General features: G+C 39.9%; 3 protein-coding genes across 5 annotated transcripts in view; 2 read left to right on the top strand and 1 right to left on the bottom strand.

The window, feature by feature from the left end:
• Nucleotides 1-18,219, top strand: part of LOC109402818 (putative tricarboxylate transport protein, mitochondrial) — a 29,446-nt gene extending 11,227 nt beyond the window's left edge. For both annotated transcript variants that reach the window (XM_029880583.2, XM_029880582.2), the window contains exons 2-4: nucleotides 16,342-16,591; nucleotides 16,659-16,785; nucleotides 16,845-18,219. In XM_029880583.2, coding sequence (XP_029736443.2) covers nucleotides 16,378-16,591; nucleotides 16,659-16,785; nucleotides 16,845-17,472 — 969 coding nt within the window. In that variant the 5' untranslated portion in view covers nucleotides 16,342-16,377 and the 3' untranslated portion in view covers nucleotides 17,473-18,219. The remainder of the gene's footprint in view (nucleotides 1-16,341; nucleotides 16,592-16,658; nucleotides 16,786-16,844) is intronic.
• Nucleotides 1-26,227, top strand: part of LOC134291783 (uncharacterized) — a 320,651-nt gene that overhangs the window by 60,673 nt on the left and 233,751 nt on the right. The gene's annotated exons all lie outside the window — the stretch shown is intronic.
• The window catches only part of LOC109422630 (mitotic checkpoint serine/threonine-protein kinase BUB1), a 33,280-nt gene continuing 32,436 nt past the window's right edge, over nucleotides 25,384-26,227 (bottom strand). For both annotated transcript variants that reach the window (XM_062859598.1, XM_029880581.2), the window contains exons 7-9: nucleotides 26,088-26,184; nucleotides 25,838-26,007; nucleotides 25,384-25,772 (exon numbers count right to left, since the gene is read on the bottom strand). In XM_062859598.1, coding sequence (XP_062715582.1) covers nucleotides 25,595-25,772; nucleotides 25,838-26,007; nucleotides 26,088-26,184 — 445 coding nt within the window. In that variant the 3' untranslated portion in view covers nucleotides 25,384-25,594. The remainder of the gene's footprint in view (nucleotides 25,773-25,837; nucleotides 26,008-26,087; nucleotides 26,185-26,227) is intronic.

The following is a 26,227-nucleotide window of genomic DNA, read 5'->3' as shown; positions in this document are numbered from 1 at the left end:
CGAACCCGTGTTCTGAATCTGACTGCAATTATCCTCTCGTTATTAGGTTCCCACTTCATGAGCGCAGCGTGCGCGTGAGCGCTGACCAAGAAACCAAATCCATGGTGGCGAGGAGCGTGTTCACCTCGAATACAAGAGTATAGGGTTTTATGCCATATTCTCGGCACAACATGTAAACAAAATTATTTATAACCTAAATTCACAACGAAACGACTGTTTCCAACCACTTCTTCCGTCTGAATCAGATACCTTATTGATTGAACTTGTTGTTAACAGTGATTGTAGTGAAGATTTTCTACCGGAAAGTTGATTTTGAACGAGTTTACTGCACCCCGTCCAGCACCAATTCTCGGCACCAGTGCCGAACTTCCAGCAAACTCAAATGGGAAATCACTTCGGCACCCATCTTTGTGCTGCCGAAGTGCACCCGTCTGCGAGTAATATTTGTTTTGAGCACTTGTGCGGCTTCAGAGTGAAAGTGTAGCTCATTGACTGTGGATTCCGTTGCGAAAAGGTTGTGGGAGATGATTACTAGTATGGGACACGCTAGTATGGAAAAAATAAATCCTCGCTCCAGTCGACTTTTTAGATCCCATTTAGGTCCCATATGAAGTGTGCAAAATTTCAGCGCAATCGGTGAAACTATAATTTAGCGCAAGCGGTTCAAAGTTTTCATAGGATTTACTATGGGAAAAGTTACACTTTCAAACAAAAAATCCCAAAGGTCGCCCTTTGTCTCCTTAATTCAAATCGATCAATGCTCCTTGTAGAAATAACATTTTTGAAACTTTCCTTTGAAGACCACAAAACGATTGGACGCTTGTGGAAAAAGTTATTGATTTATTACCGATTAGTGATCCAACGAACGGCTTTTTGCTTTGTTTTATCAGCAGCACTGCTGCTGCCGGTGTTGCATGGGGTGGCGGGAGGCATCACCACCCCCAGAAACAGCAGCAGCCAAGGCAGCAGCTACAGTGCTGCTAATAAAACAAATCAAAAAGCCGTTCGTTGGATCACTAATCGGTAATAAATCAATAACTTTTTCCACAAGCGTCCAATCGTTTTGCGGTCTTCAAAGGAAAGTTTCAAAAATGTTATTTCTACAAGGAGCATTAATCGATTTGAATTAAGGGGACAAAGGGCGACCTCTGGGATTTTTTATCTGAAAGTGTAACTTTTCCCATAGCAAATCCTATGAAAACTTTGAACCGCTTGCGCTAAATTATAGTTTCACCGATTGCGCTGAAATTTTGCACAGTTCATATGGGACCTAAATGGAATCGAAAAAGTCGACTGGAGCGAGAATTTGATGTTTGTCCCATACTAATGATTACCTACGGAAGGGCGTTTAGAAAATATGCGGCAAGTGATATTTTGATTTGTTTTGCTGTGAGGTGCCGGAAATAGACGAGGGTGCCCAAGTAGTTCGAAACCCTAGCAGAATTTGGTCCGACGCCAATCTGTGTTCTCCAAAGTTCGGCCAACGGACTTCGCTCAGTCCTATGATATCAAGCTTCGTACGGGATGCCCCGTAGGCCAGTTTATCTTGCTGGGCTAGGGTTAATACACTCCAAGTTCCAATTCTTGTCCGTTGTTTCGCGCTAAAAGTCGTTGCCGTTGAATCAGTTCGAAATCTTCCATTTTCGGTTTTGGTAACGATTGTGAGGACCAAAGCTATGTTGGACGCTTTCCTTAGCGACTCATAATTTACAATGATGTAGTTGCTCTACAAAGTTTAGAAACTTACATAGATTCAGCGAAAGACCACGAGATTCGAAGCAAGCCCTATCAAATTGGCAATAGTGTCGCAGCATCCGCAAAGCAGCCAACAGACCGAATTTCGTGAAAATTGTACCTACACACATAATTGCTTAGGTAGGGTAGGTAATCAAAATTTGAACCAAATTGCGGCTTTCAGAAGCAGTGCAAATTTTAAGTGATTTTTTCTCCCACATGGAAATAATTTACTACAGCAAAATCTTATGTACATGAAAGCCACGGGTATAAGCTTTCTGTTAAATGATAAAAAGTTTGTATTTGCACCAAATTTCATTTAAATATTCGATTATACATCAAAAATGATTTTAATCTTAATTTGAACCATCGCACATTGGAGTAAATCATATCAAAACCTGATCATAAGTGGAAAAACTCAAAATAAAGTAATTGGGGTTTCCGTTGTGTTTTTGCCAAGTGTAGTTATTGTGTAATCGTTTGACAACTAAGCAGTGTCCAAATGTTTTGTTTACGCTTATCAGAAGAGGTTTAGTGAAGCTGAATGTTGGCCGTTTTCTTTGATATAACTCACAGCGCTTGCGAGTTTTGACCGTACAAAGTGAATAAAATTGATAGTTAATCAATTCAACGATGCAGTATGTTAAAGAAGGTTAATGTTGTTATTCTGTTAATTTGAAACCCAAATAAATTAACGTTAAGTTTACATACAATATATGAAAATATTGAAAAATAAATATATGATGGAATCCTTAACCGTACATTCAAAATGAAATAAATTGATTTTCCGGCTGTTTCCGGGAAATCTGCTTTTGGTGTATGATAAAACTATTGTTCCTCTTTCAAATGCAGAAAAAAAACCTTCCGGATGTTTCCGATTTCAAAAGTTGCAACACTTTGAAAAAATCGTGATAATTATTCTATTATATGATATTATTTGCCCAAAACCACTATTTGGCGCTCTGAACGTATTTTTGCTGAAAACTAGAATTCAACAGGTTTCAAGCAAAAAAAAAAAGTTTAAAATCCGTCAACTGGTTCTAAAGCTGTGATTTTTTTGAAAAATTTTAGTTACGAAAAATCTTGATCACGATGTTCGGAGACACACTATATAAATTTTCTATGGTATGGTGGTATTTTTATATAAAAAAATCTTTTTGAAGTCAGTTAGATTGGTTGTTTCTCACTGCTAGGTGAATTTATTGTTATAGAAATAATTGAAAACTGTGAAATACGTTTCATTACTAATTTGGGTTGTATTTGGGTTGCGAAAGTACGTCAAAATAATTTTGATCAGTTTCGATGTACTAAGTGCTCCACTGTGCATCGTAATCATAATTTGAACCAATTTTAATCTTAATTTGAACTACTGGCGGCAGCAGCTCGAGCATCTCCCACAACAGCCAATTTCGTGCTGAACAATAGAAAAACACATGAATCTGCTAATTCTCATAACTATTTTTCATTAGGCAATTAGGAATTTCAACTAAGAATGTTCTAAACTCTTCAGAAACTTGGAAACTAAATTTGGAATTTTTCATCCCCCAAGAGTAAACAAAACAACCACTAGCGCAGTCTGCAGGCCAACACGGGAAGCTCGCCCCCGTTTACTAGTTCAAATTTAGATTACAAATGGTTCAGCTTAAGATAACATTCTCCAAGTAAGAATTACTTAAATTTGATAATTGTATGACAAATAATGCGTAATATTATTCGGTTTGTAGATTCTACGATAAATAAGCTTTCATTTGACGTGTTCACATATTGCGTGTGATACAATGCATGAGCTGTACGAGTGCACCGAAAATGTGCTTTCTCTGGGGGGAAATGGGTGAAATCACAGTGATTTTTCATTTGCCTGGTTTCCATGACAAAAACGCCTTTTTCAATGATTTTAAGCGCGGACGGGACGGTCGGACAAATATCCGCCATTGCTCTGTTGCTACTAAGATGGTAATCTCAGATTCTACTTCATATTTTGCAACAAAAACCTATCACTGTGTATGCTCACTTGCAGTGCATATGCTGATTGTTTTTCAGCATCTTCAGTGCGATAGAACTCGAGATTACCATCTTCAAAATCGCGAGGCAAATTGTTAGAAAGAGAGGCAAGATAGGAAAAATAACACGGCGTCCCGTTTCACCTTAAAGTCTATGTTATCAGGTTATATTACGGAAAGCTGTTTAACATCTTTTTCGGGACAATATTTGCCTAAAAAGTACGTCGTTTTAATGAATTTCGAAATGGTTCAAATTAAGATTACAATTTGACTAGTTCAAAGTTTGATTTCTTACCCTACCTGCAGTAAGCAGAAATAGCTTCTGCCGCTACTTCCGAGTTTATTTAAAAATCAAAAAAAAAAATAATGTAACTATTGGAACAGTACAAATTGTAATAAAAATAAGTGTGTGTTTTAATATCTCTGAATGTGTCTGAATATTCCCCAAGGTTCACATTTGGGGCCTCTTCTTTTTATTTTATACGTTAACGATATCTCTTTTATACTAAAAAAAACTAAATGTTCTTATATATGCTGATGACATGAAGCTGTTCCTAGAAATTAGAAATAAACATGACGCCGATGTACTTAAGAATGAAATTCAAATTTTCCATGAATGGTGCTCTAAAAGTTTATTGGAATTAAATGTAAAAAAGTGCAATCATATAACGTACAGTAGAAAACGATATCCATCAGATGTCTTAATAAAGCTAGGCAATCAAATTGTTGAAAAATGTGAAAAAATAAGAGATTTGGGTATAATTTTAGACACAAAATTAACGTTTGTAGAACATTATAATACAATTATCCATAGAGCATATAATATGTTATCGTTTATAAAACGTTTTGGTTATAACTTTCAGGATCCATACACTATAAAAACATTATACATTGCGTATGTGAGATCAATATTAGAGTATTGCAGCGTTGTTTGGTCTCCTTACATGAAAAAACATGAAGAACGCATAAAGTCAATTCAGAAGCAGTTTCTATTGTACGCACTACGTAAGTTAGGATGGACAGTATTCCCTCTGCCTTCATACGAAGCACGTTGTTTGTTGATCAACATTCAGACATTGAAAGAACGACGTGATTACGCTATGGTTTCGTTTGTTACTGATATTGTCTCACAGCGTATTGACTCACCTGAATTATTGTCCAAATTGAATTTTTATGCTCCCAGCCGGCATCTACGTGAGAGAAATTTGTTTACAGCGGAACGTCATCATGCTGATTATGCAAAATATGGACCGTTAAATCAAATGATGTACACTTATAATCGGCATTGTGAAATGATTGACCTAAATACATATGACTAGAACGCAGTTGAAGAAACATTTTCAAAACATTCGAAATCGTAGAAGCTAAATAAAATAGCAGAAAGATGTGGCCTTTAATGATAAAAAACTGAGCTAATAACAATTATAAATATAAAATATGTATAAATAGATATTAAGCATGAAATGTATTGAAATTGGTCTACGTTTGATTGACGACAATAAATAAATAAATTCCAACCACCCCTAACGATCTAACGGTTCTGCCAATGGTTCTGATTATCATACGAATGGCGCTACCGGGTGAAGTCTAATCCAAGGCCTTCCCTCGTACGATCGCGTAGTTCGTCAGACACGACTAGTCTAGTCGATGCAGTTCATGTCTAGAACGAGTGATTTCAAGGACTTGTTGCTGGTCGTCGTCAATGACATCCATATCTCTCTGAATCTCTCTGTATAGAACGCTACGTACATGCAAACAATTTCTAAACAAACACAGTTTGAAGCATGTGCCTTGTGCGATCGCTGTAGAACGCACAGTCACCGTCACCATCGTCAGTCGTTTGACGTCAAGCTAGTATGCTACGTACACGGAGGCCGGGCAAAAAGGTGCTGGAAACTGGTTTTTCTGCCCAAATCACATGCTCCTCTATATCGTCCGTAGCCGTCGGTCATCGCCAGCGGTCCATCCAAAATTGCCGATAATAGCAATTATTTCGAGGGTTCTATAAAACACCTAATACTGATATTTGTGCATGCACATGGAGCCGGTTTGAGGACTTCGCCTGTCTGTCCAGTGCAGTGTGAGGCTACATATCGTTCACGTGGTTGGGGCGATCCATCACTTTTAGATTCAAGTTCACCCATCGAACCATGAGGAGTGCGGAAACCGTCCCGAACGTATTCGGTGTTATCAGTCACACATTTGACTTTCAACGTCGTCGTCGTCGTCGTCGTTCAGCCAGAAATGGATTTGCATTTGAAGGGATTGATGATGAGCGAGCACGCGTCTATACTTTCCCCGGTCGTTGGCGGTTGTCTGATTGTCTTATCGGATCGTTATAACGAGATGCTAATAATGTCGATTAGTACATAGACTGAGTGACCAGTTGACTTTCGCTGAACGGGGATGGGAAGGATGTTGTGTATGTAATGGATGAAACCTTATACTATTGATAGTGGTAACTTGTAACTTTAATCATATAAAGTGATACTGTAAGTATATATATTACCACAGACAAACAGATGTTGCAGCATCTAATTGAATTTTTATTTTTCTTGGCGTTACGGCATCACTACTCGGACAAAGCCTGCTTCTCTGTTTAGTGTTTTATGAGCACTTTCACAGTTATTACCGAAGCAGCAAACATGTCACAAAGAAGTGTCGACAGCGCAAGTTTTTTGTTGGATTCAAGTTATTCTAATCCAAAGGCAGAATAACTTAAAAATTGACTTGTGTCCAACCAAAAACTTGCGCTGTCGACACTCCTTTGTGACATGTTTGTTGCTTGGGTAATTTCATTTTCATTTTCAGTGCTATAAGCTTCAGTCATTTGCTTTCTGTTGTGTAACCAACGAATAAAAGCAGTCAACGCTGAATAAAAGGGAAGCTAGTCAAATATAAATCATAAGCTAATATACGACTGCAAAAGAATCACCATACAGCTACCAAACTCGGTTTTCAGAAATCCATCACTTGTCGCTGGGGTTGCCACTTACAAAACAGCTGCTACTATACAGTACAATTCGTTATACTGACAAATCCCCAAACCAGCAGCGCTTTGAAAGCCGTTATGCGATTTCATTACAGCTAAAAACTGTTGGTATACCAATACGGCTTATCGGATGTAAACATTATTGTCAAAACAAACTTTAGCGGGATATATAGCTACTACACAAATTCTTTACAGCTATCCATCTCTGTGCTGTGAAATTATTTGGGTTGCTTTTATTGCACTTTAATTCAACGCCGGAAGATTTGCCGGAAGATGTGCAAATCGAGTAAGAGTCCCAGCCAATACAACAGCTGCTTTTATACAGTACGTTTTGTAATGTTTCCAAATACACAAAACAGCAGCACATCGTAGCTGCTTTAAGAACACTCTTTCAGCTAGAAGCTGTGACGAAGAACCTGTTGGCGCAACCACACATCTTGATCAATGTAACCATTATTGCGTTTGACATTTCACAAGCTTTTGCAGCAAGGTGAACTTGGCTAAGGTTTCTTGTGGCACACTTATGAAGGTTTGTCTGGAGTAAAACAAAACGGGCCATTTTCAATACTATTCATATATAGCAGTGTAACAGCGAGGACATTATCGGGACCAGTGGATACGGAGATCAAGAGTTCGATTCCAAGTAGCGGCGAGTACTTTAATTATTCAATTTTGATGGCGATAATTCCAGTTCCACATGTATTGCGTCATGGTATCTATAACCAAATTATATTTAATCGATTAATTTGGGGATGCTGTATAACTATTATTTAACAACTGTGAAAAGGCTGAAAAAGCGTTTTCTCAAGATGTTATTCAGTTAGTGGTTACATAGGAGCCGAGAAAGAGCTATGACTTCGTGGCATAGAAGCTGCTCACACAGCATGTACATGTGGAATAAGTTCGTCAGATTCATTGGTATAGGGCTTGCATAGAAGCTTCCATCCATATGTACACCACAGTAACTCAGAATCAAGCCGTATTGAGGACGCTTTGTTGACGTTTACATTCACAATAAATGTTAGTTGGGTTACTCTGCAAATGATCATCTTTCATGTGTATACCGTGTGACAGGCAAGAAGATATTCTATGCCCAAGGAAGTCAAGATAATGTCCTTAACGAAAAGTTCCTGGACCGACCGGGAATCGAATCAGTCACCCTCACCATGGTCATGCTGTATACCCACGCTTTTATAACTGTGACTAAAGGGCCACCTAATTGGGTTTTTAAATTTTGAAAAATGTATTGATTTTTTTTTTAATTTTATACAAAAGAGCACCCTTTTCTGAGCCATTATGTTTTTTCAGATTTTTAATAGAAATACACTAGAACTCTGTATTGGCACTGTAGTCAGTTTTCCTATTTAATTATTTTAATAACTTTAATTGCAATAATTTACTATTTTAAAGTGTCCATCTTGTAGAGGACCTTTTGTTATGGTAAACAAAATTAAAAAACATTACATAGCTGTTGGACGCTTTATTTTCACGAATAGAGGGATAACTGCGATAACACTGTCTCATATGAATAGGAAACCCAGCTATAAGATGGGACTTATATGCGATAAAGGCGTCTCTCTAATAAAGACAAATCAATCAATCAATGCGATAAAGGCATAATCTAGCAACCGTGACTGTATATCACTTATTATGTTGTGTGGCATGCTCATAAATAAACAGATAGTGAATTGAAACTCAAGAGCATAGAAGCTGTGTTTTGAATATGGCCTGTTTGATGTTAAAATAATCAAAATGATCGCACCCCTTAGTCATCATCACGTATACAGTAGGTATGGTATCAGACGATGTACATTGCTGTATTGTTTGGAGATAACACTTGGATTGTCAAACATCAGTAAGTTATTCACGTTTTTGTGTCATTCCTTAGATAACATTGTCAGGTATGTTCAAATCATGTACAAGCGTTTATAGTGTACATAAACCAAGTTTATAAACTAGACAAACCTTAACAAATTTTTAACATTTGTTCGAAACATCTTTTCAAATAACACTTTTGATTGTGCTCAGACCACGCAGTGCCCCATATAGATCCTATCCAAATTAAATCTGCGTATTACTGCAATGTTTACAAAACATAACTTTGATAGTTGTGAGAGAGTAAACATAAACAAAATTTCTGATGAGCACAGCAATCGTCTGTTGAGCATTAGATGGAAGTGATAACATACATACACTCCCGATCAAAAGTTTGGGGTCACCCCTAATTTTCGTACCCCCATGTCTCCGCCAATTTGCGTCCGATTTTAAAACTCTTGGTCTCATTCGAAAGATAATAAATCAAAGTAACACGATTTACGTGAAACTTTTACAAAAATATTTGTATGTAAACTGCCAAAGTTGCCAAATTTTCTTAAAAATGAAAATAAACTTACGGCAGTGCTGCTGGAAATTGGGTCGACCAAATTTTAAGATAAGAGCGGTAATATAACCTGTTTTCTATCAGTTTTCAACTGCTTTTACCGAACTTGGCTGAAAAATCTTGGGAAAAAGTTATTAAGTAAATTAACTCTTGATGTCATCGACCAAAAGTTTAGGGCCACCCCTCAATATGATGTATCAGCCAAAAGTTTGGGGTCACTGTCGTAAAACATGGAAAAATGATTTGGTGATATCTTCGTCATCTAGGTATAGTTCAATTTTAATTCTTTTAGTTCATTTCAAAGATAAATAACTAAAAACAAAAAAAAAAACATAAAATATAAAAATCATTGAAAACGTTAAATTAAAGACATATTTAACGTTTTCAATGATTTTTATATTTATTTTTTTTTTGTTTTTATTTATGTGTATTTTAACTTAGAAGCTAATTCTACACACAAAGTTAACACATTTCACCACATTTCAAAAAATGAGGCAATTTTAAGGTATGCTTTAGTATGTTAATTTTAACATATATGTGTGGTTCAATGTCCATGCATTAAACACCATTCATTATGTATCAAATAAACCAAGAAGAATTAAAATTGAATGGAAGATGACAAAGTTATCATTAAATCACTTTTCCATGCCTTACGATAGTGACCCCAAACTTTTGGCCGGCACATCATTTTGAGGGGTAACCCCAAACTTTTGGTCGATGACATCAAGAGTTAATTTACTTAACCCTTAATGTGGCCGACATGGTACCCGGGTACCCAGCGCCCATTTAAAAAGCACGGTGTAGAAAAAAGCAAAAAGTTTGTCGGACACATAACGGTTAATAACATTTTTCTAGATTTTTTAGCTAAGTTCGGTAAAAAGCATTTGAAAGCTAATAGAAAATAGGTTAAATTACCGCTCTCATGTTAAAATTTGGTCGACCCAATTTCCAGCGACACTGTGGTATAAGTCGAGGTATACGTATAAGTTTATTTTCATTTTTTTAGAAAATTTGTCAGCTTTAGCTTAAATTTACATACAAATATTTTTGAGAGTATTGTGTTGTTACTTGCTGTGTATGCATCGCTCCTGATGGGGTGAGTAAATATTGCAGCATAATCGATCGCGTTCAATATTATCTCGTACGGAAACGAACGCAATAGATGCGCGGGTGCTTTGTTTTGTATCGTTTCTTGTTGTGAATGCATATGGTTTGGATCATTGGTTTGTCCTTCGTCGCGTTCAGTTCATTTCTGTGTCGAATGGGCTTAAAGCTTCTGCTCCCTAATAAGGTAGAGACGCGCGACAGAATTTCTTTTATTAGAAATGTTTTCGTTTAGAAAAGTGACCGGTTGTGCGCGAAACTTAATGTGTATTGATCCATTGACAGATCACATCACCAACCATAGGTGACGCCTAGAATGACAATGTACCCTACCCTACTAACAAAAAATCCTTCCCAAGACAATCGTGGAGACACTGGGATTCCCGGTCTCTATAACAACGGTTGTCTTACTAACATTCCCTTCCCTCCTTGATGATCTTGAGGACGTAGCCAGCGCCGTTATTGACATTATTAAAATTGTGCGTTCTCGAACTGCGCACATTGCGAATAGTGAGCTAGTCCCAAGCCCTATTCATTGGTTCCTTGTACAATTTCGATTGCTCTGGTCAGTCACGGAGTAGCAACTACGAATTGTGCGATCATCTATTCTCATCATGCTCATGCTCAGGTTACATACAAACATTTTTGAAATTTTTTTATTACTTTGTTATATTATCTTTTGAATGAGATCTAGGGTTTTAAAATCGGGCGTAAATTGGTGGAGATATGGGCCTAAAAAATTACATGTTTTTGAAAGGGTGACCCCAAACTTTTGATCGGGAGTGTACATCCTGTCAATAGGCTTTGATGAGAGATCAAAAATCGATATTTGACGCCATTTTGGAATCTAAGATGGTGGACCATAATCCAAGATGACGGCCACGGATTGGTTATTTGAGCTATGATACCATGCAATATGGATATTTATCGATCGGGATTGATGAGTAAAAGGGAAGAGGCTGGATAGATGCTAGGGTAGAAGGTTATGGTAGACGGCAGGAAGAGGTTATTGTAGAGGGTATGGTGTAGGGTTTGGGTAGAGGTACGATAGAAGGTTCGTTCGGGTGGTTTCGGGTGAACTATCCAGTTCATTCGTATCTCGCCGGGGACTGCGACAAGGTGACGGACTCTCATGTCTACTCTTCAACATCGCGCTGGAAGGTGTGATGCGACGAGCCGGGCTCAACAGCCGGGGAACGATTTTCACAAAATCCGGTCAATTTGTGTGCTTTGCGGACTACATGGACATTATCGCTAGAACATTTGGAACGGTGGCAGAACTGTACACCCGCCTGAAACGCGAAGCAGCAAAGGTCGGACTGGTGGTGAATGCCTCAAAAACAAAGTACATGCTGGTAGGCGGAACCGAACACGACCGGATCCGTCTGGGTAGTAATGTTACGATAGACGGGGATACTTTCGAGGTGGTGGAGGAATTCGTCTACCTCGGATCCTTACTGACGGCTGACAACAACGTGAGCCGTGAAATTCGGAGGCGCATCATCAGCGGAAGTCGGGCCTACTACGGGCTCCAGAAGAAACTGCGGTCGAAAAAGATTCACCCACGCACCAAATGCACCATGTACAAAACGCTAATAAGACCGGTGATCCTCTACGGGCACGAGACATGGACCATGCTCGAGGAGGACCTACAAGCACTCGGAGTTTTCGAGCGACGCGTGCTAAGGACGATCTTCGGCGGTGTGCAGGAGAACTGTGTGTGGCGGAGAAGGATGAACCACGAGCTCGCTGCACTTTACGGCGAACCCAGCATCCAGAAGGTGGCCAAAGCCGGAAGGATACGGTGGGCAGGGCATGTTGCAAGAATGCCGGACAACAACCCTGCAAAGCTGGTGTTTGCAACGGATCCGGTTGGCACAAGAAGGCGTGGAGCGCAGAGTGCACGATGGGCGGACCAGGTGGAGCGAGACTTGGCGAGCATTGGGCGCGACCGAGGATGGAGAGCGGCAGCCACAAACCGAGTATTGTGGCGTACTATTGTTGATTATGTCTTGTCTTAATGATGTTGAACAAATAAATGTAATGTATGTACGATAGAAGGTATTGTAGATAGTTAAAATAGAGGGTAGGGCAGATGGTAGGGTTGCGGGTACCATAGAGCGTAGGATTAAGGTTTGGGATAGAGGGCAGAGAAGACTGTAAAGATTAGATGAGATGGGATTTTCCCGAGATACCTTCCGCAATTCTTTCCAGGATTCATTCAGGCAATCCTCTCGAGAATCTTCCCAGGATTTCTTCCCGGAATCTTTACAGGGATGTTCCTCCCGGAATAACTGTAGGGATTGCTCCTGATATCTCTTCAGGGAAAAATCCTGAAAGGATTATTTCAGTTTTTTTTCCTCCCCTGTTGATGAAATTAAGCCACTGTTCTCCAATAAGTTGAACTTTTGTGGCATTCCTTCAGTTACTCCTCTCGGCATTCCTTCAGATTTGGTGCTTGAATTCCTTCAAAGATTGCTTCCGGGATCTCTGCTGTGATTCCATAAGAGTTACTTCCCGAAAAGGAATGTGATGGATTTCTTAGATATTCGTGCCGGAATTTGTGATGGGATTCCTTCATCTACCCGAGTTGTTTCAGGGATTTTTTTAATAATTTGTTCCGAGATTTCTTCTATGATTATTTCCGAGATTCTTGCAGAGCTACCAGGTTTATGCCTCCCAGAATTTATTTAGGAAATTCTCCCGGGATTCCGTCAGAAATTGCTTTGGAAAATCTCGAACTGATTCCTTAAAGTGTTCTAGTCGGCATTCTTTCGGGGGTTACTGCTGGTACTCCTACAGAAATCCCTTCCGGGATTTCGTTAACAATTCTTTCAGTGATTCGAGCAAAGATTTCTTCAGGGAATCTCGCGGAATTCTTGTAGGTATTCATGCAAGGATTTCTGCTGCGGTTCCTTCAATGATTGTTCTCGTTTTTTTTTTTGCATTCCTCAAGGAATTTCTCAGAATTCCTTTCCCAGAATTTCTTCAATTATTGTTTCAGGGATTCCTAATGTTATTTCTTTAAGGATCCCATCAGGGATTCTGTACAGGATTTCTTTTGTGAGGATGATATGCGATCAACCCTGGGGACTTTGTTGGGCTTCATGCTTTGTATGGCTGTTTTTACCTGCTGCAGTGATGACGCCCCAGAGTTGATGCGCCGTACACTAGGCTATTTATGCCTAGATGTTGATAGTTGGTCAGACGTCGAAATTTAAGGAGTTGTTCAAATTGCTCAATCCAACGTTCTAGCTGGTCGTGAATAACTTTCACTAGCATCCTCGGATTCATCCTTGCTCCACTCAGACGTCGTGCCTGTGGAATCCAGGGCACCATCCACAGTATTTTGACTTTATCGCACTAAGGGCCTATCCATAAACTGGGATCTGGCCAAAGTCTACAGTCCATACAAATTTTTAAATTTTTGTATGGACGAAAGTCTACGGAGAGGGAGGGGGGGTCTGAGATTGCCAAAATTGAGTCTACGTAGTTCATGGACAGCGCCTAACCAGAGCAATGGTGCAGTGGACCTTGTGTTTCTCAATCAGCTGCCTTTCTTTAGTTTTAAACATGAGGCCACATAATGGCGAAATTATGAAGATGTTGTTGATAAGTCTACATTTTCACATATACGGTTGCGCATTATGTGATTTACACAGTGTATTCTGTGTATCCTCGCCTTTGGCATCTCCAAACTTATGGCATCTCCTGCAGACTTATGCGAAATGATACAGCCTACCTAGACAACCATTAATCGTAGAAGATGTTGCATAAGATGATAATGTGGAGGCCATATACGTGCATGCCTCCATTTAGGCGCATGTAAAATGTACGCATATCGCCTCCACTTTAACATCTTATACGATCACTGATTGCATTAGCGGAGCCAGCTTTTTCTTTTTTCTTACTCACTCCCCTGAACATGCAGGAAAAGAAGCGAGATGAAAGAGGAGGCAAGTTGCCCCCTCTTCTATCTGTTTCTTTCTCGTGTGAGGTGAGTAAGAAAAAATAAAATGCTGGCTCCGCTAATGACTGGTTGACTGGGTAAGTGACCTTAGTCCAAGAACCTTACTTTCGTAAGGGGAATGTCTATCTAGGAAACCTTGTGAACCCGGTGTTTGCTACTTTCAGTAAAAATGAAATGGTAAACTCGCGTGTCAAGCCTCGAGCCTGTGTGCTCGTCAACAACGCAATCGTTGCTGCACTCGTGCCTGAATTAACCACCATAGATGTATTTATGTGCTGTTACCATTGATGTATCCGTTGGAAACCTCAACAGAAAATACGTCTATTGTTCGGTGTATTTACAGCATGATGGACCATCCCCTTACGAGTGCTTTCAAACAAGCCGTCGTATACTTCACTTCAAAAGGCCTTCCGCTAATTGTTGACAGTGATGCTAATACTCATCATATCACCTGGGGCAGCTCAGAAATTAACTTGGAGGCTCCAGTTCGATGGAATGCTGAAGTAGTACAGATCTTGGATTACTTAACATAGGAAACCGCGCAACCTTCATGGTATCTTCTAGAGAGGAAGTGTTAGACATAACGCTTTGCTCTAGCAGAATTAGTCACGAGCTGACCAATTGGCATGAGTCAGAAGAAAAAGCTTTATCTGACCATCGCTACATCTTTTTTGAACATGTGAATGTTACTTCGCAAACTAAAACAATAGATGCGCGGGTGTTTAGTGTTTAGTATTGTGTTGTTCTTTGCTGAATATTATGTTGTTCTTTACAGAGAAGAACATTAATCAAGACAATTAGATGATCGGCATTGAACCACAAAAACCCCACAACAATTGGTGAGATCTTTCCAATATTATTTATTTATAAATATTTCTATTTCAGTATATTTACTTTATAACTGCATATAAGTTGAAAATTCGCTATTTTCAACATCCTTTCATCTATTGGAAGATGCTTCAGTTCTGGGCTCTTTCTAAGTTGATGAAGGGATTTATAAATGCTTGCAAGGACTTGGTCAGGTGTGTGGAGCTGAGTGAATCTATGACATTGTAGATAGTAGCGACATCAGCAATGTCAATGGAAATATTCAACTTTGCAACTCCATCCAAGATTTGTGCAAGTATCCATGCTATGCTATGCTATGCTATGTGAATGTTACTTCGCAAACTATGCGTTTCAGGAATTCCTTGTTTATCCAACTGGGATCTCTTTACTGATTTGATTGAGGCCAAATTTCATGGATACTCACCATTTATTGACACTCACAGGAATTTAGATAATGTAGTTTATACTACAATAATGTTATAAATAAGCCCCGCACGACGGTAGCAGATACGCTAGTGAAGCAACTCAATAATAGCGGTTTTCTTACTTATGGCTTTGCCGACAACTACCTAACACTGTTAGTTGATATGTACATCAGCACCCTTTTCGAACTGATGCAAAGCGCTCTTTAGGTAGTTGAGGGTTGCCGTTGCTAAATGCTAAGTATGGCCTTTCGGTTAATCCGAGTAAAACATCTATTGTTCTTTTCACGCAAAGGCGAAACCGTAATGGCGTTCGACTTTTGCGTCTCTTTGATTCCAAAATCGATGTGACTGAACAAGTAAAGTACGTTGGAGTTATTCCTTGATTCCAAGCTTTTCTGGACTCCTCACATTGAGTTCAGAATCAAGAAAGTTTACATGGCCTTCGGGCAATGCCGGCGAACCTTTGGTACTATTTGGGGTCTACAACTCAAGTATATCAAATGGATTTACACAACTGTTGTTCGACCAATATTGGCCTATGGATGTCTTGTGTGGTGGCGAAAGGTCAAAGTGAGAATAGTTCAATCAAAATTTGGCAATCTTCAAAGAATGTGCTTAATGGCGATGTCTGGAGCGTTCTCTTGACATCTCACGACAGCGAAGTTTTCTCTGACGTTGTCCCACTACACATTTATCTCAAACAAGAAGCACTTTCTTGCACTTACCGTCTTTGTATACTCGGTGTACTAATTAGAGGAAACTTCTGTGAACCGCAGAAGCACCTTGTTGTTTCCACTTTTGGTGATTTGCGACAAAGTTGTCCTTATTCCAAGCGATCTTACAATTGCTCGTAATTTCATCATGGAAACTATTAACACAATTGTTTTAACTATTATTTCCATTTCCAGTACCTCGCCCATTCCTAACCTGCCATCACAGCCGCCATGGACCGAAGTTGTCTACCCACCGCGAGCAGGCCCAACTTCCGCAATCCCTTCGGACGACGGCCATGGATGGAGCAGAGCGGTGCAGCGGCCGCTGCCGGCGGCGGTACCGGTCTCAAGGGAATCGTGGCCGGTGGCATCACCGGTGGTATCGAAATCTGCATCACATTCCCCACGGAGTATGTCAAAACGCAGCTTCAGCTCGACGAGAAAGGTATGTTCGTATACTACAACGTACATGTTCTTGAGGGTGTATCATAACGGTAAGACTTATTCCATAGGTGCCACCAAACAGTATAACGGAATCATGGACTGCGTGAAAAAGACTGTCAAGAACAATGGATTCTTTGGTCTCTACCGAGGTCTCAGCGTGCTACTCTACGGGTCGATACCAAAGTCGGCAGTGAGGTAATTAACTTTTAACTCAAGCCTCCTTCTATGTCAGACTGATTATCCCTCGCCTCCAGGTTCGGCGCCTTCGAAACCTTCAAAGGGTACCTGATAGAACCGAACGGCCAGCTGAGCACTTCCGGTAAGCTGTTGGCCGGTCTGGGAGCTGGTGTTGCGGAAGCAATCCTGGCCGTCACACCTATGGAAACTGTCAAGGTTAAGTTCATCAACGACCAGCGCAGTGGCAGTCCTCGCTACAAGGGATTCGCTCACGGTGTCGGAATGATTGTCCGACAGGAAGGCTTTTCCGGTGTTTACAAGGGCCTCACGGCAACGATCATGAAACAGGGTTCCAACCAAGCCATTCGATTCTACGTCATGGAATCGCTGAAGGAAGTCTACAAGGGTGGCGATCAGTCGAAACCGGTGCCAAAGATGGTGGTTGGTGCTTTCGGTGCCGTAGCTGGTGCTGCTTCCGTCTTTGGCAATACGCCCATCGACGTAGTCAAGACCCGTATGCAAGGTCTGGAAGCGGCCAAGTACAAAAACACCGTCGACTGTGCGGTGCAGATTTGGAAAAACGAAGGACCTTTCGCGTTCTACAAGGGCACAGTTCCGCGATTAAGTCGTGTCTGCTTGGACGTGGCCATCACCTTCATGATATACGACTCATTCATGGATCTGTTCAACAAGTTCTGGCGCTAAACGGACCGACGACGTCTACGGTAAAGATCCTCGACATGACACGGAATTTGAAGAGTAGCAAATATCAAGAACCGTATCAGGGAGCTGTCTGCAAAGATCCGTTGGAAGCTTTTGTAGCAAAACAACAAATAATCAACCTCAATGTTAATCGTCGTAGTCAAGCTAAGCAGCAAAACGAATCTTAAAGAAGCAAGCATGCATTTGTGTTAGTCGAAACGAACATAGCTCGTTTTAGGGAGGGAGGGGATGAATCACACAATTACGAACGGGTAGATTGTAAGCACTGAAACCTGAACAACAACAAAAAAAACTGTTAAATGCACAAACAAGTAACGAACACTGTTTCCCCGTAGGTTTCGAAACGATTTTATACAAGCAACAATCCTTACTAATTTTTGTTTGCGGGTTTCATGTACTTTAAAATTCTATGTTGAGCAACCGAGAAGCATTCCATTTTTCGTGACTTTAGTCGACAATGAGCTAGGCTTATTTTCTTTCTTTACGAAGTGCATCCCGTAGGGATGCATTGAAAAACAAACCGTTCTAGACATTATGTCTTTTGTTAATTCCATTGAGCTGTTTAAATTTCTAATTTTATACTAAAGAGTTTTGCATGATGAATTTAAACGCTATTGTTTGTTCCAAAATTATTCAAAGAGTAATGCCTATTTATTGCTTGATGTGTAATATATGTCACAGTAAAATGTGAAAAAAAAAACTATAATAAAAACGAATGTAAAACATAAATGCCATTGTTTTTTTCTTAATTGATTATCAATTATAAAAACAATAATTCCCCGACATTCCTTTCAGTCTGTGGATCACCCTAACTCTTGATCATCCTTCCGGAACAGTGGCAGTAAGTCAGAATGGACACCTATTGTTCTGACAAAAGCTCGACCACCAGCTTATCGGTCAGACGAAGGCCTGAGTGTCCGATGCTGTACGTAGGAGTCGTCTCCATCCGACTCAGTACATGGCTGTGTGTCTCAGATCGTCCTCCACTTGGTCGACCCACCTGGCGCTCGAGAACCATTGTAATCGGGTTGCTACCCGACATTCTGATAACGTGACCCGACATACCCACCGTAGCCTCCCGATTTTCGCGGTGTAGACAATGGTTGGTCCTCTCAGCAGCTGATGCAGCTCTTGGTTCATACGCCTTCTCCAAGTCCCGTCTACCATCGGCACTCCGCCGTAGATGATACGCAACACCTTCCATTCGAAAACTCCAAGGGAGCGTTAGCTCTCTTCACATATAGTCTCTGTTTCGATTACCGGCCTAATCAGCGTTTTCTAGATGGTTAACTTTGTGTTACAGCGAACTTTGTTCGATCATAGAGTTCTTCTGAGTCCGCAGTATGTTCAATTTCCTGCTCTCTGGTGTCTCTAAATTTCTCTGCTGATGTCGTTATTGGCGGTCACCAGTGAGCCCAAGTACACAAATTCTTCAACCGCCTCGATTTAAATAGAAATCGATGAACATTTGATGTGTGGACACGTTGTATTCGCAGCATTTCTGCAACCCCTGGCGGATGGCGAACATCTGGCCGTCACAATGCGTTCACCCATGAATCCAGTCTATTGCCCCACGAACTCTCTTGCAATCGATGATAGACGGCGGAACAAAATTTGAGTGTGTTGAGAATCATCTGTAGAAACTTAATTTAAACTCGTTGGAGTTTCAAGTGGTGTGTTTTGGCGCAGCTCTCCCAGACTGGCACGCCATATTCATTTTATTTCATGTGATTTCTTACTAACACAGGCTTCATCATTGTTTTTCAATAAATTAAAAGTTGCTTTGAATTCATGCATACGATTTGTGTTCAACCTGACTAGGTTTCAACATGTTTCGCATCTACAAGCAAAGTTAATTGGATGCCCGTTCGAAAATTTTGGAAAAATGAGATGTTGTTTGCTGATTTTTCAACTACTCAAATCTCGACAACCTGATTATTTATTCAGCAAATTGAGACCTTTACGGAATACTCGTTGTCAGAAATTTTCCATGCCACGTCATCGAACTGCAAAGTACGGATATTCGTTCTTCGTCAGAGGCGTTGCTACATGGAATTCACTACCTAATAATCTAACCCTACAAACTTCAGAAGCTGCGTTTAGGAGGGAATGTATCGAGTACTTCAATTGTAATTAATGGTTAAAAGAAAAACAGATAATATTTGAACAATTCATTATTTGCAAATCGTGCTTAACTATCTACCAGCAATGTATTTTCAATGTAACATATTAAAAGGCAATGGCCTTAAGTTGCGCAATAAATAGTAGTAAATAAAATAAATAAATATTCGATGACCGGCAAGATGATCTGTTTGTAGACAGCAAGCTTATACTTCTGAGACAAGGTCGACTTCCGGTTGATGAGAGGATAAAGTAAGATGGCACATTTGGTAACCGTCTTGTCGACCTGTTGTCTGAACAGCAAGTTACAGTCTAAGGTGAGGCCAAGATAATCAGCTACATTGGACCATTCCACCGTTAGGCTATTGATGGTGAACTTGCAATTCTCAACCGGAACAAGTCTGAGGGATTTGGAATGGGGGAACAGGATGGTCTAGGTCTTCACCGCGTTGACACAAATCTTCCAGCTGCTGAAGTACTCTGTCAGGACATTCAGGCTTCTTTGCAGTCTCGACGTGAGCGCTATTATTGCGGTATCATCGGCGAACAACGATAGAGATCCATTTTCGCGGAGTTGAGGCATATCCGAGGTGAAGATGTTGAACAGAAGTGGACCTAGTATGCATCCAGAGACTGCAGCATGCATCGAAACATTGAAGGTCCTGTCCGACAGATAGTTTTGAACTATTTTCACCAGGTAGCTGGGAAGATTGTGTCGCTGTAGCTTGTACACCAGACCATCGTGCCAAACGTTGCTTTTTCAACGTCTATCAAGGACATGGCGGATTTCTTGCTCCGTCGGCCTGAGGATGTTTGTTACTCGGGTCAGTTGGTGCAAGGTGGAACGACCGCGTCGAAAACCAAACTGTAAGATGTTGTTTTGGTTGGTTGCAGCAAGTAACCGTCTGTCGGATCACCTTTTCAAGGAGTTTTGATAACCCTGTGGGAAGGCTAGTGGGTCTCTAGCTTTTAGGGGAACTAGATTCCATTTCAGGCTTCGGGATTGGTATGACTTAAGCGTGGAAGTCGACGAGGGGAAGTAGCTAAGTCTAAGATACTGGTTAAATATCAGTGCCAGATGTTGGTAGAACTAGGGGTTCAAGTTCTTCAGCTCCAAGCTCAGGATGTTGTCGAAACCCGGGGCCTTCATATTTTTGGATGTTTTAATGTAGGCCGTCAGCTCACCAGCTGTGATATCCAACTCCTCCGAGAAGTCATTGGGAATTAGATGAAGATTGCAAGCATGTTCATTGACGATAGCTTCTTGCGAACTGACAATGCCGTACCCGAGATTGGGAGAGCTGATGAAGTGTTGGCCTAGTTCAGCGACCTTCTCAGCAGGAGATATCAAACGATCCATAGACAGGGTGGCCACACAAAATCAAAATTGAAATTCCCGCATTTTTTCCGACTTTTTCCCGCATTGATTTTGAAATTTCCCGATTTTTTTATATACCTGTGGAGCATGTAAAACATCCAAGAATCCATGTAGATCTGTAAAACTTACTGAAATATTTACAGTGTCATTGTGATGCTGTGACAATTTTACAATATTTTGGAGACGTTAACATAAAAAGAAATGTACATGTAACATATGCTTGCAATTTGCTTCTAATTCTGGATGTCTTGTAACGTAAACCTATACTTGAAAATATTTGTGTCCGAAATACCAAAAGATTTTTGTAAACTCTGTAAGAAATTCTTGATGAAGTTCCAATAAAAAAATCTAGTTGGCTAGCTGAAATATTCTTTGTTGAATTCTTTTAAGGAGTTTTTTATGATATCCCAGGAATTCTGAAGGTATGAAGGACGGCATTATTGACGTAATTCTGTTTTGATTCCTATAGCCAGAATTATGGGAGTATTTTGAATTCTACGAGGAATTTGCTAACAAATTTCCTGGAAGAAGTTTATTGCAAATACACAGAATAAATGTCTGTGATATTTTCTCACATACTCTGCTGGTGGCAAATCAGGAAATCTATTCAATAATTGAGTAAACAAATAATTCTTAAGAAAATTAAAATCCTTTAATATTAACAGGTTCATATACAAATCACCAGATTCAAAATTATCCGAAATCCATTAGATTGTACATAGTTTTATATTTTGTATTATATAAAGGGTTTTTACAAGGACTCGCTGGCGATTTATGTCAAAACTCTTGGAAGAAACTGGCTTCTGACAATACATTTAGATAAAAAATGCAGAACTCAGATAAATTCCTGTGGAAACATCCTGTTTAGTGGGAATTGGAAATTTTCAAAAAAGAAAATATGAGTTTTGCTATGAGAGCACTAACGATGAAATTTTGAAAATACCTGTTGCCATAAAAGGTTTTCTATTCATAAACCATTTCTAGCTGAATTTGTAAAGAAATTCTCAAACCCTGAAAAGCTTTGACAGTTCCGACGAAATTTGTAAGGCTCTTTTGAGATATTCTAGGAAAAATTCGATATTCAAGGCTTAATTTCCATTCCCATTTTTTAAAGAACTCACTTGGAAACTCGTGAAATTTTACCTATTTACTCTAATTTCTCAAGGATAGGAAAATGAACCTAGGATTTAAAATGAGATCTAGTACCGGTTTTAAGTAGCCTTCAGACCATTACATTAGCCCAGGGTAACGCAAAAAAAAATCAGATGTACCTACAAAAAATGGGCTTAAAATTATTTCAGTATAAAATGTTTCTTCTTTCTTTTGGCATTCAAGATTTCAGAACAACGTTTAGTCAGCAATCCTTGAAGAACCTCAAGAAGCACATACAGAAATTCTTCAGATTTGCATTAGGAAATATGGTTAAAAACTTTTCTACAATGTTCATATGTTTGTCTTAAGGAATTCGTACAAAAATCTTTTTATGTTTTCCATTGGTAACACCAGGAATTCCTTCAGTATACATTAAAAGATTTCATAAACAAAATCAAGAGAATCATGTCCTCTGATTATAAACTTGCAATTTTGCTTCTATTTTAATGTCATGAATTGCAAGGGTTCCTAGATATTTGTTTATAAATTATTCCAGTAATTCTACAAATCGTTACGCAGAAATCACTTTACGCCTGCAAAGCAAAAATTTCAGGAAGTCCTTCACTAGCAAATTAAGAAATAATTTTTAAGTTTCAATGAAAACAATAATTGAAACTTGTCCCAAAGCTATAGAATCTCTAAAATTATATCAATAATTTCTCCATGGTCTCAATCAGTAAATCCTTTTCAAAGTCAGCATACAAAATCTCATCGACAAGAATTCTCTGATTACCACCAGAAATCCAGGGGTTTTCAGCTAAAATAAATTTGCTTAGTTTTTACTGGCATTGGACAGTCGAAACTTTGCAAACTACGTGATTCCTATACTCGAACTGTATTTCTCGACAAATAGTTTTCTGAAATATTCTGTAGAAAATCATTGAAAGAATTTCATACTCTTCTAGTTAAAATATTAGTTTTTTTTGCGCATGATTTTGATGATTTCTGGTTAACGTCATTATTAGGCTATGATTAACCATGTATCAGTAGGTCTGCTTCAGAGGCACGTTCTCCAACATTTAGGAAATTTGTACCAAGTAACAGGCTAAAATTTTTCTATGAAAATATTGTAGATGTATTATTTTGTTATTATGTTATCTCAACGAATGTCGGAGAAGTATTTTATGGTAATTTTGATAAAATCAATCAAAATTTGGTCATCAAAATTATTTTTTGCGATACTTTTTTCACGTTTGTAGATTAGGTTTTTTAGTCGTTCTGTAAAAATTGTGATTTAAAATATGTTTTGCCTAAATTTAAAGTCTAATCGTTGACTCAAGCATCCGGACAATCAAAACATGTATCCCGGATAATCTCTACCAAACAAGAAATTACTCGTAGTTCTGAATCCAATGCTCATCTGCATCACATCATTTGGTTTTTGAGATTCTTGAGTGAAACTTCTGAATCTGTGTAAGAATCTGGATTTAAAGTAAGTCAAGTGCTAAATCTAGGTTTGAGTTTACATTCTGGAGGCGCTACACATCATTTTGAAAATTCCCGATCATAAACAAAATTCCCGACTTATTCCCGCATATTTCCCGATGGATTTCAATTCCCGACTTTTTCCCGCATTTCCCGAATTTCCCGAGTCTGTGGCCACCCTGCATAGAGCAGGTGTTGTCCAGTGAACGCATCGGTGGAGTGGGTGGTGAATTAGTTTTTGAATTTTTTGTCAACTTCCAGAAAGGCTTAGCCCAGTCTGGGAGAGAATGGAACTTATTTGCCAAATCATTGTTTCTAAGGTCCACCATTCTGGCCTTAATAATTTTGTTCATGCGATTTACATCGCTTTTCAAACCAGGCAGACCAATCAGTTTAAACTGCCTGCGAGTGGTGTTGCGCAAACGAATGAGGTCTTTGGTTAGTCTATCAATTGATAGGGTGTTCGAGACTTCTGGAGATGCTGCTCGCGGGCCAAGGATGTTGTGGAGCTGCCGGTCGATGTCTTCGGGCGTTTCGGGGTGCTCCTCGTAGTCGACGTTGTCACCAACACACCGTTGGAACCGGCCCCAGTCGACTCGATGGTAGTTCCTTCGGGTGATCGAATGCCGGTTGACCCAAATTCTTGGTGGAAGACCGACTGGGAGATGTTGTTCGCCATGTTCGTGAGGAGCACGTCGAGGATGAAGTCGAGTGCGCCCCAGATCGGCTCAACCGGGTGGTAGCGTCCGGGCACAGGATGGTGTAGTCGCCTTCCTCCAGACCCTGCTGGAGGGTTATGCCATTTTTGTTGCTGCGAGTGTTTGCGCACGCTTCGTGCCTTGCGTTCAGGCCACCTGCCAGAATGAAAAGCTTTCGCTTTAACTCTATCATTTTCTTCGGCTTCATGCCACCCGACGAGCTGCTGCTGTTTTCTTCTTTCTTCGCTTTCAGAAGCTTCTGACAGTTCCGTTGGATAAGACGTTGGGTGTTCGAGATTTCATGGTAGTATCAGCTGAGGTTTGTATACGACTACACATGTTATTATAGATACTATCACACAACCATAACTCACTAAACGGAATTTCTTTCACAGAAATAACACTGAGATTGAAGATGTATCCTTGCTTTAGTTCTGTATTATTTCATCATTCCTAATGCTTACATACCTTCTTAGTGTGCCAATATGCAGTAGGTTTCTATACAACGCACACCTCTCCCTTTCTGTTGCTGCTATTTTTTTCGATTCCCTTACAAAACAATGCACTATGATCTGACTAAAAATCCCACACGGCTCGGGCTAGCAGCAGAAATCACAAATTTTTCGGTCAACCACCAAGCCGTTGTTGATTCCGTTTCGCTTTCCGAGGGTCAAAAATAAAACGGATTTTGAATTCTGCTTCTCTGAAACAGATGCTCTTTGGGCTATTATAAAGGAAATTCTGTTTTAATTCACTATAAACACAATTAAGTCCGCCCACAATTTTAGTTTGCCGGACTCATGATCGTAGTTCAACCGTTCAACCTAAAGACCTAACTGTGGCGTTATTCGATACAACTAATGTGCCTACTCAATTCCAAAAAAAATACACTTGTTTATGTTACAATTTTGTCAGTACTTTCCAATCACTTTGAAGATCCCTAACGTGCTCTCTCTAAACCCTTCCTAGCGAAAGGTAAGAATAAATATACCTCATGCGAGAAACGCAGAGCTTTTATGCGCAATCAAACGTAATTTGTAACTCTATGTTCATTGATAACCGAGCTGGTTCGTTATCCTACAAGGGGGATAAATCCTAGCACTCTCTCATCAATCTGTATTTTAGTATTTGTCGATTACTTCATGTTTGTTTTCTCCTGTTTTTTAAATTTAAACACTACATCGGTATAAATATTTTGATTTATCATCTTCGGATTTAGCTCACTATATTTACACACTTTTTGCACTTACAATACATCCAAGAGGGTGGTAGGTGCAATATTCAAAGTCCACCATTGGAAAAACGATCACTTACCGTTGTAGCAGACTGCCTAGCGCCTTTTCAGCAAATTGGACAGCGTTCGTATGTGCTTCACCAGCTCGGATTCCATGTTGAACGCTTCGGCGTCTATCAGTTCCTTCAGGGTGCCCAGCTTTGGCATGTGGTCGATGTCCTTGATGTTCAGTAACTTTTGGAATACTTCAGTCCAGACGTGCTTCTTGAGATATCTGCACAGGACAAAAATTTGCGTTCAACAAAAAATCATCATTGAAGATTAGGCTCCCGAACTTACCTTGGCAGTTTCTGTTTGATGTCCCAGTCGGAGTACTTCTTGGTCAACTGCATGTACTCGCCGAATAGCATCACGTGGATCGTTCCCGCCACACAGAACAGATCCGTCTGGAATGACCACGGTCGGCCCTCCTGCATTTCGATGCACGTGAATCCATCGGTTTGAATAACCTGAGGAAACGGGGTAATGACAACGATCGGAACGTTTAGAATGTGGGCTAGATCGAAGAATGGACAACTGAATGACAAACCTTTTTGAATTGACGCTTCTTTTCGAAGAAATTCATATCGATGGCACAACCAAAATCTATCAGCCGGAGCGTGGGTATGTCAGATTCCACCGTTGGTCTGAAAATTTAAAAAGGGAACACGCAGAGAAAATTGTGTTAAG

Source organism: Aedes albopictus, chromosome 3 (genome assembly GCF_035046485.1).
Source record: "Aedes albopictus strain Foshan chromosome 3, AalbF5, whole genome shotgun sequence".
NCBI lineage: Eukaryota > Metazoa > Arthropoda > Insecta > Diptera > Culicidae > Aedes > Aedes albopictus.
This window is presented reverse-complemented; position numbering and strand designations above follow the sequence as displayed.